Consider the following 14779-nt stretch of genomic DNA (forward strand, 5'->3'; position numbering starts at 1 on the left):
TCCATGTACGCCCAACCTCAACTAACCTAGCCTGCAAACTGGGCATTTGAAACCGAATGGCCCAAGGGAAAGTAATTGAAAAACAAGTTAGTGTGAGTGGACAGAAATAATAATCAAGATAATTTAAATGAAGCAAAACTTTAATACTTTCTCACGTAGTTAAACTTATAAAATCTCGATGCATGCAACGTTTAGAAAACATGTTTCTTTATTCACGAAATCTCATGAAATCATACCGGCCCCGTTGGTTAAGAATAAACATAAAGTAAGGGGAAGATGAATATCACCATACAACAAAGGAGTCTCCCAGACTCTGGTCAGAGCCTCCCAGGCTCTATCCATTTTTTTTTTTTGCAAATATAATGGATTGACTTAGATTTAGGTCATAAATCATAAGAGGATTTATTTTGTTTTCCCTCACCAATATGCGTTCAACATATATATTATACATTTTTATGTCACATGATCTTAATCATATTTTTAATTCTTATTAAATATATATGAATGCTTTAATGAGTATGTAGTGAAATTGGAAAATGAAAATAGATAAGGAAAATAATAAGGAATACAATCTAATATTATTGAATTGGAAAATCTCCATAAAATAAATATAATATTTTTTTGGTATAATTATTGTCTTTAATAGTCATTTTATAGTAGGTTATATATATATGTCATTTAATAATTCATAATAGAGTGAGGTTAAGTGAGCAGATTTGGAGGTCTCAATAGAAACTAGGCTAAGTTTAACTAGTTGTGATGAAATGAATGAGAATTGGGGCTCAGGTTGTCCACCATTAGTTTCCCTTGTATTTTTTTTTTTTTTTTGAAGAATATCATGTCGATATATATTAACTCAGGCCAGAAAGGACCATTACATATCCTCCCTCTACCATCATTGGGTAGATAAAGAGTTTGTGGTATACCACATTGATACATAGATTAGATCCGATCATTTGACGGTACCCATGCTCACTTATTCAAGAAAGCCTATGAACTATGTAACAATGACAAGTAAATAGGCTAGTTCAAAAACATAAAAACTAAATAGTCTCCTTGCCCTTAACACTAGGGCTCGGAGGTTTCCCAGGACACAGAACACTGAGCCCATCTTCAGCAGTCACCTTCTTGGTCTCGGAGGGGATCTTGTTCTTTGATCCCAAAGGCCTTCCCCGCTTCTTTTTGGTTGGCGGTGTGTTCACTTGTGGAGTTGAACTATCCTTAGAAATTAGGATGCCTCCTGGAGCTTCGACCAAGCCAAGTGATTTAGCGATGAATTTAGTATGAAACTCAGGGATTTTCAGCTTCTTGGGGAGTATAGATTTGCTCTCTGATGCCTCACCAAGTAGAAACTTAATCTTCTTAGGGGAAGAGAAAGGGGAAGCTGGCCTGCTGCGTTTCAATTCTGATTGCATCCCTTCAAATGGAACTAGCGCTAGGGCTTCTTTGCTAGTACCATCAGTACAAGCCTCAGCACTTCGAATCTTCAAACCTGTTTGCCGAATAACAACTGGCTTGCGAGGCTTAAGGCCATCAAAAGATCCAAACAGATTACGCGCAACAGGCGGTAGTATTGGGGTTTGTATACCCTGAAATTTAAAAGCACCATTAACGAACCTGTTATTCGCAAAGCCCAGGAAAGGGTTTGGTAATGGGAGGCGGTGTTGCTCCTTCTCCCCAGCAGCCTTGTCCGGTGAAACCATCTGACAAACTCCTTTGTCATGATATATGAGATTGCATCTTTTGCATTTACCAATCAAGTTTTCAAAGAAAAACTCGATCTCAGCCACCACGCCAGGAGCAAGCTTTAGGGTTTTTTTTCTGAAAGAATGGTTTGGAGATGTCATGTGTAACATGAACCCTAATTTTGCCAGAAGTGGCAAACAGCTTTTGGTCGATCCCCTGATACGTCCCAGCGATAGAGGCGACATTCATAATCATTGGTAATTCTTCCAGTGCTGGTGGAATATTACTGATTCTCACCTAGAAGAATAGGGTTTCCAGTGGTACCGATTGAGGAGCAAGAAAACCATCATAGGCTTGGATGACCACTGGAGCTTTGTTGAAATACCAAGGCCCCCCTCTGAGTACCTTGTTCCGATCCTTACGACGATCAAAAGAGAAGACATAAATCATAAGAGGATTTATTTTGTTTTCCCTCACCAATATGCGTTCAACATATATATTATACATTTTTATGTCACATGATCTTAATCATATTTTTAATTCTTATTAAATATATATGAATGCTTTAATGAGTATGTAGTGAAATTGGAAAATGAAAATAGATAAGGAAAATAATAAGGAATACAATCTAATATTATTGAATTGGAAAATCTCCATAAAATAAATATAATATTTTTTTGGTATAATTATTGTCTTTAATAGTCATTTTATAGTAGGTTATATATATATGTCATTTAATAATTCATAATAGAGTGAGGTTAAGTGAGCAGATTTGGAGGTCTCAATAGAAACTAGACTAAGTTTAACTAGTTGTGATGAAATGAATGAGAATTGGGGCTCAGGTTGTCCACCATTAGTTTCCCTTGTATAAATTGGTGATCAACTAACAAATTATTATTTAATGTCTAATTACTTACTTAATTAGCATCTGATTAAGATTACTAAGGTCAAAACTCCTTTAATTTTATTAACTCCAACTGGTTAAGTCTAAAATTAGCTACCTAGAAACAAGTCATATTACTGGTTAAATCTTAATTCATTGCTCCTAAATGCATAAAGTCTAGAGTCAGATAATCAAGCAAGCAAATCAATCATAGTTATAGGTGATTTTAACTCACTACCTTCACTTGCACACATGGTGTACACATTCATGCTTTCAATTTCCAATCTAATTTCTCTCCAAACACCTTTAATCCAATGAAAACACAATGTCCAAAGTCAGTTAGGCTCAAGCATTATCATTCAATTTTTAAAATAACATGTGAAAGTGATGAAGAACTTTGTATCAAATATATACAATAGCATCAATCCATTTCAAGTAGCCCTGACAATGAACCACTCATATATATCTACATGAACTAATATCAACATAATGAAGAACATTAAGCTAAATAGAAGTAGAGTTTAGAAATGACTAGTGATGATCGTAAATGAAGGATGGTGAAATAGAGGAGTTTATGGAGGCCATGATATGGTAATTAGGACTCACTTGGCATGAGTGGTTGTCAAGGTGGTGATATCGCGACAACTCTTATGTGTTAGCTTTTTTCTTCTCATTTTTCAAAGCTTAAAAATGGTAATAATGTGTAGTATATGTAATATGATATGAGTAGAAGACGTAGATGAAGAATCTGAGAGGTGGAGATTGAGACAACAAAAATTGTGATGGTGGAGGAGATGGTTAAATTGCAACACCTAGACTAGCATCATTAGAAGAAGGTTAAATGTCAAATGATCGCTTGTGTTGTATGGTGGTTTGGAAAAGAAAGACTTTTATAACTTAAAGTAGTCACATAAAAAATCCAATATGAGAATATATTATTTATGAACTTTCAATAGTGAATATAACTTCAGTTTTTTAGATCGTAACTTTTTCATACGAACTCAGATTTAGCATGCCACGTGCCTACGAACTCGGTCTAACGTCCTCTACAACTTTGATGAAGGAAGTTTCCTCAAAATGTACACGGAATGAAAGTCAAATATTGGGAGCCCCTAAAAGTATCAAAATGAAGTTAAAAGTGAAATTAGTTGTTGTTTACCATCTGCGTGACCAGTAAACCAATAAATTGAGGTACGAGGTGTAATACAAACCGGTGGCAAGAAGACTAAAATTAACTAGTCTTTTCTAAGGCTTGACGGGTAACCATTTTCAATTACAACTCTCATTATGCCACTAGTGGGAAGAATGTTGTTTGGTAGACCTGAGTCTTTGAAGCAAAATCAGAAAGCATGTTGTCATTAGAAGTGTCGACTTGAGATCCACCAGTGAAGAAGACTCTTTGGCTATAGTGCATGTGGAAGCTGAGCAACAAATTGTGAAGAGGGGAAGCCCTACATCTCTCTTCTCTTACCCCAAAAAAATTGAAGTTTCTATCGCCTGACTTGCTAAAAGGAAAGACAAGTGCAGCGGCTCCCACAAAGAAGGTGAAAATACCCGAATCCACTTAAAAAATCACAACCAAATCTCAGGGGCTTGTGGAAACACTAGGAGGCATGTTGGTGCCAGCTGAAGTGATGCTGCCAAGTGTTTGGACCCAAAATGAGCATTTTGGTTTGACAAAGCGTGTCTTGGAGAAATTGAGCCAATATCAGTGGCTCACATATATATTTTCGATAAGTTCGAAATATATATATTTAGAGGCTAAATAAAGCCTACTATGGAATCATGAAAAGTCAACTATAGCACATTTTCCTACTTCGGTTAGGAGAAACCGAGCTAAACAAGGAAGGAGGGGTGGCAGACTGACCAAATGAATTCGAAATGAGCTGAAACTCTGCAGATCCATTCTAGACAGCCCAAGAATCATTTCTTATGAAGAGTGCCAGAGCTAGCTTTGAGTGGAAGGCCTTCAAATAATCAGTCCAATTTTCTGCAGAAGCAAAACTGGAAAACTGGACTTGTAAGAGGTCCAGCAGCATTTCCGGCCCAACCACATGGAAATAAATTCTGAAATTTTACCACAACAATCTACATTCATGGTGGATCATTTCATATGAAGAAGTCATGGTCAAAATCTGAATGCTTGGTGGAGATATAGCTGCAGCAAAATTGGTGCAGTAAGTGCTTAAACCTAACATTCCATTAGTGTTTAAGTGCTTGAACCTAACAATTCCATAAACTCATAAGTGCTCCATAAACTCATAAGTGCTCCATTATGATTTGTTTAAATGCCAAATAGTGTTGCTTGGTAGCCTATAAATAGAGGCTACAACATAGAACAATGCACACATTCATACATCAAAACATCTCTAAGATGATCTAAGTTCTCTCTAGAGCAAACCTCTCTAAGAGCAACTCCTTTCCTTCTCTTTCTCTTATAGGTGATCACACTCCTAGTCCTAGTCTTCTCAGAAGCCGACTTTCAGTGCCACCAAACCCTCTGTCAAAGTGCTTCGGTCCTAGTCTCCTCGGGAGCCGACGGTAGTGCCGCGACCACAACGGTTACAGAACCAGCCAAGCAAGGGTAACGCCCTAGCAACCCAGCCAAGCTAAAGTCACGCTTTAGCAAGATCTCAATACTTCCCGGTGATTTCGCTCTGCTCAATCTGCAATATTGAGTATCGACTTGTGAACAAGAAGAAACTTCAGCAAAGTCCTCACCACGAGGCATAAAGAATCCCACGACGAGGTTGGTGCTCTCCTCGTCTACAATCGCTTGATAGAAGTCAGGTCAAGGGACACCCCCGACGACCGCACCCAAACGGTGCTGGCACGCCCGCGCAAGAAAAGAGACTGTTGACCAGCTGCAGCAAAATTGGAGCCAAACACCAAGAATTGTGAAGGTTGAGCAGCCAAGTACAAAGAAGAATAGAGGTAGGCCTTTGGGCTTAAAGAATAAAAATCCTCCAAAATTAAAAAAGGTGCATGTTGATAAAGTCTTGATCATGTTTTACTAAGACAAACCTCCTAGCCCTAACTTGAAGGGCAAAGAGAAAATGTAGTTTATTTTGTTGTGTTATGCCTACATGCTATGTCTTAGAATTTTTATAGTTATAGACTTACTTTTAATAAGTGAGTGATTTATTCAAATACAGTTAGTCTATCCCTATGTACAACATTGATTTTCATCATAACTTCTTGATCTGTCTATAAAACAGCAGGAGGGTATGTAATGACTATCTCAGCGTGAGTTTAATGAGAATTCATAGTGAGAGTTTCAGAAAAAAGCATTCAATGCAAAATTTTAATTTCTCAATTTTATAAAAAATCCAAATGCATACATTGCCCGATGGAAAATTTAAATACAAAAGAAAAGGAAAAAAAAAAAAAATCTAGCGCATGCGGTGGTGATAGGCAGATACGTGTGAGCAGAACAATCCAGAGCTAGAACTTGCCGCCGTATCAGTGTCTCACTCCTATTAGCCCAGATGATAAACCTTCTCCATTTCTCTCTCTAAACCCAAAACCCAAACTCCAATGGCTTCCATATCGGCCGACCTAGCCGCCACCCTTCTCTCCCTAACTTCCCGTCACTCCACCCGGGTCGGAGCCCCGGCCCTATTCCCTCTCACATGGAGACCCCGCACTTCCCCACTGTCTCATACCCTCTGCTACTCCACTTCAACTTCCTCGTTTCGCCAGAGACTCGTCTCCAGCCCTAAGCGGGGCTCGAGGAGGTTCACTGTGGCCGCCACAACTGCCACGCCGCCGCAGAGTGACAGCTCCGACGTTTTGACCCAGATTCCTCCGGATAATCGTATCCCGGCGACGATTATTACCGGCTTCTTGGGCTCCGGAAAGGTTCGGTATTTCATTTCCGATTGAATTCAGTGAATTTGAGACCATCGTGTTCATCTTTAGTTACTGAAATGAGTTTAATGGCAGACTACATTGCTTAATCATATATTGACTGCCGACCACGGGAAGCGAATTGCAGTGATTGAAAATGAGGTATGACGATGATTTTTTATTTACTAAATTATTGTTATTTTTGGCCAATTTGTGTTGTGTATTGAAGGTGTGAGCTTGTGTTGTATTTGCAGTATGGTGAAGTAGACATTGATGGTTCTTTGGTGGCTGCGAAATCCGCTGGGGCCGAAGATATTGTTATGCTGAATAATGGGTGCCTTTGCTGCACTGTGAGGGGTGATCTTGTGCGGATGATTTCAGACTTGGTTAATAAGAAGAAAGGGAGGTTTGATCATATTGTGATAGAGACTACAGGTATGAAGTTTGTTTGGCTTTAGTGTACTAAGTTTTGATAATCATTTGTTCGCAGATTGTAGAGTTGTAGGGCGTACGAAATCATTAATAAACTGAATTTGGTTTGGATTGGGGGTGAGGGTTGAACTTCGTGGGTTACTTCTCTTTGCAGGATTGGCAAATCCAGCGCCGATAATTCAAACATTTTATGCGGAAGATCAGGTTTTTAATGATGTCAAATTGGACGGTGTTGTCACGTTAGTTGATGCTAAACATGCTCGACTTCATCTGGATGAAGTCAAGCCAGAAGGAGTTGTTAATGAGGCAGTAGAGCAGATTGCTTATGCTGATCGTATCATTGTAAATAAGGTAGGAATGATTACCATGTCGTCTCTTTGTGTCTGATTTAGACCTTGCTTCACTCGAATTTAGTCTTTAAAACTCTTCAACCACTTTCTGTTTGGATATTAGCCTGAGTGCCTTGTAGGCTACTCGGTGCTGCTCCATATGCAACATGGTCTCAGCTCTTGCAGTTCCCTAGGTTATGTTGCATGAAAAAGATAGTTTTGCTAGCTTGTTTCACAGCATAATGGTTTCATCTACATTTATGATGTTGTGCTTGCTGTTTTTCCTCTTTTTCTCCAGGGCCTCATTTAATTAAACATGAACTTTGTTCACTAGAAGAATATTCTAGGATATAGGACAATAAATTCATTTAGATAGTTTTTTGTTGTTCTGATGCTTGACTGAACTATATGTCCATTTTTGATCTAGACTGATCTTGTTGGCGAGCCAGATATTGCTTCTTTGGTGCAGCGAATAAGGGTATGTATCCTGCTTCTTTTTTGTTTTAACATGCCCATTAATGATTATTCTATTGAACAAATGTATGCTGTGAAACAGAACATCAATGGCATGGCTCAACTGAAGCGTACAGAGTTTGGAAAAGTTAACCTGGATTATGTGCTTGGCATTGGAGGATTTGATTTGGAGAGGTTATCTTCCTTCCCATTTCTTTGGTGTTGGGTTTAGACAGTTATGTTCTTTGATGATGTTGCCTGACTTCCTGTTGCTGGTCATTTGGCATTACCCACTCTTCAATGATGAATAATGGTTATAATGTTTTATGCAAGTTGCATGTTGAGAAAAGGTCGACAGTATATTTATCTAACAGAAGTTTCTGGAGAATTATAGTTGAATCTTTCCTTCAATCTAACATGAGCCCTTCAAGTAACATGGTTGATGGGGATACATGATTCTTTAGGGTCACAAAGTAACGTAATTAGGATGGAATTGATAGCACTCCCAGAAAGGGTATATAACTATTATTTTGTCAGTGAAAATGATAGAAGAATTGACTCTGGACTCTTGGATTGTAGATCGACTTTTTGGGGTGTTAAGAACAACATCCAATTAGAATACTAATATTTTGTTGGTACTGTCACTCTCAAATTGATCTTGGAGTATTTTTTTCTTTCTTTATATTGTATTTTTGTAATTTCTTTTGAACACCTTTGTTCTGATTAATAAATGTTAAATGTTAACCTTGTTGAAACTGTCATTCATATAAAAGAGATAATGATTCTCGGGGTATATACACTCCTTTGTCTTCTTTGTTTTCTTCGTCATTGAGTTACTGCCAATTTGATGTATAAACGTATAATGCTCAAACATGTTGCTGTTCTTCATTATCACACCAGAGATTGTGCTTGGAATGTTGCATGCTAATCTTTGCTCTAATCTTGCCAGGATAGAGAGTGCTATTGATGCGGAAGGTGAGAAGGAAGATCATGACCACGATCACCATGACCATGATGACCATCACCACGATCATCACCACCATCATGATGAAGAACATGATCACAAACATGGTAATTCTATTTTATCATTTAAGCAGATGCTCATTTTGACTACACTTTGTTTAATTTATCTTACCTATAACAATGTTTATTTATTTTATTTTTGATTGCTATTGTAGCATATGTTTTCTGACTATAGATCGAACATGTACATGGTGGCTATGCGGTCTGCCGTTTATCTTTTCATATTAAAATTATATGGTTGTCTATTTTTTCTTGTATTTTCTACTTTTTTCTTAACGAATTTTAAGTTTAGTACTATTACTATTACTAGAAACTGCTCATACCCATGTGTGTAGAGAAGTGGGTATAGTTAGTTTCTGAAAATAATGAATTTTCATTTATAATTGTTTATTTAAGTTTTGACTTTTTTATCCCTGGCAATTTGAAAGATATATAAAGTTATTTAAATTTTTTTTTTTGAAAAAAAAAAAATAATGAATTTTCATTTATAATTGTTTATTTAAGTTTTGACTTTTTTATCCCTGGCAATTTGAAAGATATATAAAGTTATTTAAATTTTTTTTTTTTGAAAAAAAAAAAAATATTTTGAGGGTATAGAAGTAAAAAACTTCAGTTTTGGTGAGCAAGCCCCCTCTTCTCTTAAATATAGTATAGATTATTATTATTATTATTATTATTATTATTAGATTGTTTCTTTTCAAAACCAATTAAGCTAAAAAATTTGTTGGGTTGAATATATAAATGCATTTGTGGAAGTTAGGCATCCAGTGGATGAGGTTCTTGAAGTTTATAAACATATCATTCTTAGGTATGGTTTATTTGTAGAATCGTGGAAAATTTGTTTATTAACTTCATTGAAAATGAATAGATATATAGTAACAAGAGGTCAGTTAAAACACAAGTCAGCACCTACCACCATAGCAGAACAAATCACACCTTTCTGGTTAAGAAAATCAAGTGAGCGCCACAGAAAGCTAAAATTCTTTGGGGGGGTTTTGGCTGCTAGCAGTGCTTTTGTTTTTTATGGATGGAGCAGCACATAAGATTTTTCAGGTTTATGAGGGGGTGGGAATGAATGAGCTGTGGGAGCGAGCGCACTATTGGTCTACTTTATGGGCTTCTGTTGCTGACGCTTTTAGGCACTGTTCCTCTTCTATTATGATGAATATGGTAGCTAATTGTGAAGTGAGGTTGGTTTTTGGTTTTTGGTCACTCGTCTCTTTGTTTTATGTTTGCCCTAGGCTTGGATTCTTTACCTGGTCTGTACTTTTCTCTTCTTTTCAGTAACTAAATATTTGTTTTTCTCAAAAAAGAGAAAAGAAAAAAGGAAAAAGAAGAATCAAGCTTAAAAGGGAGTGTTTAACATTCTTTGTTGGACTAAATTCAGTTTAGTCCCTCGAACTTTAGGGCTAAAATTAGTTTGGGTCCTGACTTTTTTTTTTAATCACGATGGTCCCTGCACTTCCAAATTACATCAACTTAGTCCAAAATTTGACTTTGACTCGAAACATGACGTCATACGCTGATGTGGAACCGACATGGGTCCCACTTTGCAAATTTTAAACTCCCACGAAGGGTAAAATAGACATTTCCAATTTAATCTAATTTTTTTCTTTTTACCAAAATTTATTCTAATTTCTAATTTTCTTCCCTTTTTCCCCTTCTAACTTTACCTCTCTCTCAGATCTCCCAAGCCTAAAAGCTAAATCGATCCAACACACGCTCTCCTCCATCACCTCCTCCACCGCATCCGAACTCCAACGCCGATACCATCATCTTTCATGATCAAACCATGCACCTGCCTGCCAAATCGGAGATACAAAACACTAGCACAAGCAGAAAGAACCGAAACCAATGTCACTGAATTCGGATTTTCACCTCTACATGCTCTCATTTTCTTAAACACATCCAACACCACCCTTGGAACCCCATTCTGCAAAAGCCCTGTTATAAAAGCATTATAGCTCACCACATTCTTGACAGGCATATGTTCAAACAACTTTGTAGTAGAAACCAACTCCCCACAGCTCGAATACATACTAACAGCTGAGGTAGCAACATAAACATCACTCTCAACCCCGAGCTTCACCACCACGCAATCCATTCCCATCCCTTGCTTCGCATTGTCACACGCCGAAAGTACACTAGCTATAGCAACCGAATTCAACCCGAGCCCTCCAAAACCAACGCTCTTGAACACCTTTAAAGCCTCTCTGCGATGTCCATTATGCAACAACCCGGAAATCACAGTGTTTACGGGAGCCAAGTTTCGGTGAGGCATTTCGTCGAACACCTTGAGTGCATCGTCCATGAGGTTGAGCTTCATGGAAGCGTTCGTGAGAGCGGTGGCTGCGTAGACGTCGGAGAAGAACCCGGTTTTGAGGAGATGGTGTGGACCATTTGGACTTGAGGGGCTGATCGGAGCTTGGCACAGGCTTTGAGAATAGGAGGAAATGTGAATTTGTGAGGGGGGTAAGAAGCGGAGTGGTCTGGGCATAGGGTCTCAGATGCTACAGCGCCTCCTATGAATGCCCACCAAGAATCAAGCTTCACATCAAACGCCGTCTTCTCTTTCTTCTCCTCCGCCTTCCCAATGCCGCATCGCTGCCCTTATCGGCGCCCCGGAGCCCGTCGATTCCCATCCCCGGCATCATCATCATCATTGTCGGCTTCATCCCCAATTCCACTCTCAAGACCTCCGTCAGGTCTGAGACCTCGAGCAGAGTAAGCCCCGATCTTGTCCGTGATCACTGAGACCTTCTAGGTGGGGCTGGTCTTTTCTCCAGCGCGGCGGTGGTGTAACTGGCGGCGGAATGAGAGGAAACATAGGATCTGGATTGGAGATTAGGGTTCTGGAGAAGAATTTTGAATTGAGAAGAAGAAATCGGAGTAGGAAGAGGGTCGGAAGAAAGGAAGAAGACGAAAGGGAATAGAATCGGGGAAAGGAAGAAAGAAAAAGAAAAAAAAAATCTGAAGAAGTAGGGGCAGTTTGGACTTTCATCCAAACTGAGGGTCAGAGTCTGAAAAGTGGGATCCCATGTCGGTTCCACATCAGCGTATGACGTCATGTTTCGAGTTAAAGTCAAATTTTGGACTAGGTTGATGTAATTTGGAAGTGCAGGGACCATCGTGATTAAAAAAAAAGTTAGGGACCAAACTGATTTTAGCCCTAAAGTTTGAGGGACTAAACTGAATTTAGTCATTCTTTGTTACATAAGTTTGTAGAGAAGCCAACTATCCAATGTTATCCTATTACACTTCCACACTGTCTACCTTGTCTTCAAAAATTCTCTCTTTCGACTCCAGCTACATACACCAGAAGAGAGCGAAAATAGCATATCTCAAGTGTAACTGCCCTACTGAAAATCTTCCCGAGCAACATACATGCTACCAGAACACGCACGAAGCCAAACATCACCAGCAAGCAGGACCACATTTCATTTGTTACCTGCAATGCCAAAAAAAAAAGAAAAAGAAAAAGATAGATCTACAACAACCCTTTACCTCCTTACACAACACACACCAACAAAGAGATAACTAAGCACGAGGCCTTTGACAGGTATTCAATCTCTCATGAGCCACCTACCAGGAAAAGATTTTCACCTTAGATGGAATGCCAGCCTCTCAGATAAATGTTTAAACGGAGAATCCCTTTTGTTGATAGCCTAAAAGGAAGAATTTTTGGAAGATAGGAACCAGCTGGATATGAAAATTATAAACTTTATCTACAGGATCATATGCAAAGAGACATTAACACGAGTCTAATTATTCTTGGAAATCGAGTCAGTATCTTAAGACGGAAAATATCAAGACATCAATCTTTTCATGTGGTTTACTCATGCAGCTGCTTCATTTTATTATATGTACTTTACGGATTTTATAGTTACTTGATTGTTTTATGAGTTCTGATCATCCATTAACATCATACTTTGATCTTGCTACTGCACTTTGTGTATAGTTATGAACTGATATTCATGCATTTGGAACTTACATGCAGAACATCATGATGGTCACCACTCCCATGATCATGTTCATGATCCTGGTGTTTCTTCTGTCAGTATTGTTTGTGAAGGGAACTTGGATCTTGAGAAGGTCTGTTCTTTATATAGTTTAGCTTATCGTGCGTTGTATATGACAACTGCCTTTATGATTCTTGTAAAACGTGGATTTTCGTACTGAATTTTCTGTTACTGAGCAAATACACATTCTATGGGTAGTTGCAGTGGCTATGTATTTATATATATATTTTTTTTTTGGCAAAGATTGTACTGATGGACTTTGATATTTTTAGGCCAACATGTGGCTTGGCACACTGTTGTTGGACCGGAGTGAGGACATATATCGGATGAAAGGTCTTCTATCTGTTCGGGGTATGGATGAGAGATTTGTCTTCCAGGTGAGATGTTCTTGCATTTCAAGTTCAGCGAAAGCGAGTTTCTTTCGTTAGTTTTCTGAGTAGGTGATGCTGCTAATGGAGCAGTTAAAATATATAAATCCCTGCTAACTTTTGTTCATGTCTCTTTATATATATATATATATATATATATATATATATATATATATATATATATATATCGTTTGGTTGTGAAACAGGGAGTTCATGATATATTCCAAGGTTCTCCGGATCGGTTGTGGGGCCCCAACGAGCCAAGGACAAATAAGATTGTTTTTATAGGGAAAAACTTGGATGCACAGGAGTTGGAAAAGGGTTTTAGAGGCTGTTTACTATGAGTGCCAACAAAATTCTCTTAATTGTTTCTCTCTCTTGTCTATTGAACACTGAATAAGGGATAAAGAACATTATTACTGTACATGTAGTGTCCGCGATAAAAGTGAATGAGAATTAATTTGATCAATTGAATTAAGAGCTAATTACTTAAAAGATTACTTTTGTGAGCTTGTTCCTCTAAAGCCATTCATATGTTTGTCTTATAAACAAAAATGTCATTGTTTTTCTTTTCTTTTTCTTTCATTTGTTTTTTTCATTATCTACAAAAATGTCACAAGATTTGATAAGTTTGTTTAAGGACAAAAGAATTTGGAGAATATTTGGATGTTTTCATTGAGAATATGGATATCTTTATATAGAGGATTACATGTATATATTTTGGAGTACAAGGTATCCTAATCGAATACGGATTAGAAGATCTAAAATGTTCGACCATATTACAGTTAGAACAAGTAATCTTGTTTCGCCTAAGCATACCTAATTCAGGTTTCCTACAACATTCCCTCTTGTGCCGTCTAACCAGTAGTGCTTCTCACGTTGCATTGTTAAAAATCTTGTTGAGTAACAAAAACTGAGTGGCATAAAAATAACTTCGGTCGAAAGGGAAAAAAGTACAACACACTATTCACATTTCGAGATCAAAATATGTAGACATTTCCCACTGATGTCTGCGTCTTCCCCTGATAACTACGATCATGGGAGTTCAGATAGTTTCTATAGACCAATACTATTCACATGTTTCTCGAAAATGGATTTGGGCAAAGACTTGGTAAATAAATCTGCCACATTGTCCTTAGATCGAACTTGATTCACTTTGATCTTGAGGAGAGTTTGTTGTTGCTGATTGTAGAAGAACTTAGGCAATATATGCTTGGTGTTGTCGCCTTTGATGTATCATTGCTTCATTTGCTCAATGCAAGCAGCATTATCCTCATAAATGCTCGTAGGCTCATTTGTGCAGACTTCAAACCACAAGTACTTCGAATATGCGTAATTACGGATCTTAACCATATACATTCACGAACAACTTCGTGAAGAGCAATAATCTCTACATCTGTTTTGTAGAACTCTAAGATACCGTGGTGTTTCCCATGGTAAACATAGCCAGTTTGGGAACAACCTTTATATGGGTCAGAGAGGTACCCAGCATCAGCAAAACCTATCCAAACATCGTTCGTTTTTTGGTGAGGAATAGGAGGACGCCGGCTGTCGGCGACGCTCTCGACGCATGACCGGTCCGAATCCATCATGTCATCATTTGTTTTCTCTTTATAGGGATTGAACAAGCCCATATCTATCGTACTCTTTAAGTATCAAAATATATTCTTTACACCAGTCCAATAGCGTCGCGTTGGCGCATAGCTATATCTAGCTAACAAGTTCACAACAAATGAG

General features: G+C 38.0%; 1 protein-coding gene across 1 annotated transcript; it reads left to right on the top strand.

Moving 5' to 3' along the window:
* The first annotated feature begins 5993 nt into the window (after positions 1–5993).
* On the top strand, positions 5994–13509 carry LOC133725050 (uncharacterized). The gene is made up of 10 exons (XM_062152070.1): positions 5994–6430; positions 6515–6580; positions 6673–6853; positions 7005–7201; positions 7607–7657; positions 7736–7827; positions 8582–8703; positions 12653–12747; positions 12947–13051; positions 13249–13509. Exons 1-10 carry the CDS (start codon positions 6107–6109, stop codon positions 13384–13386), a joined length of 1371 nt encoding a protein of 456 aa, XP_062008054.1. The 5' UTR covers positions 5994–6106; the 3' UTR covers positions 13387–13509.
* The last annotated feature ends 1270 nt before the right edge of the window (positions 13510–14779 follow it).

This window comes from Rosa rugosa, chromosome 1, assembly GCF_958449725.1.
Source record: "Rosa rugosa chromosome 1, drRosRugo1.1, whole genome shotgun sequence".
NCBI lineage: Eukaryota > Viridiplantae > Streptophyta > Magnoliopsida > Rosales > Rosaceae > Rosa > Rosa rugosa.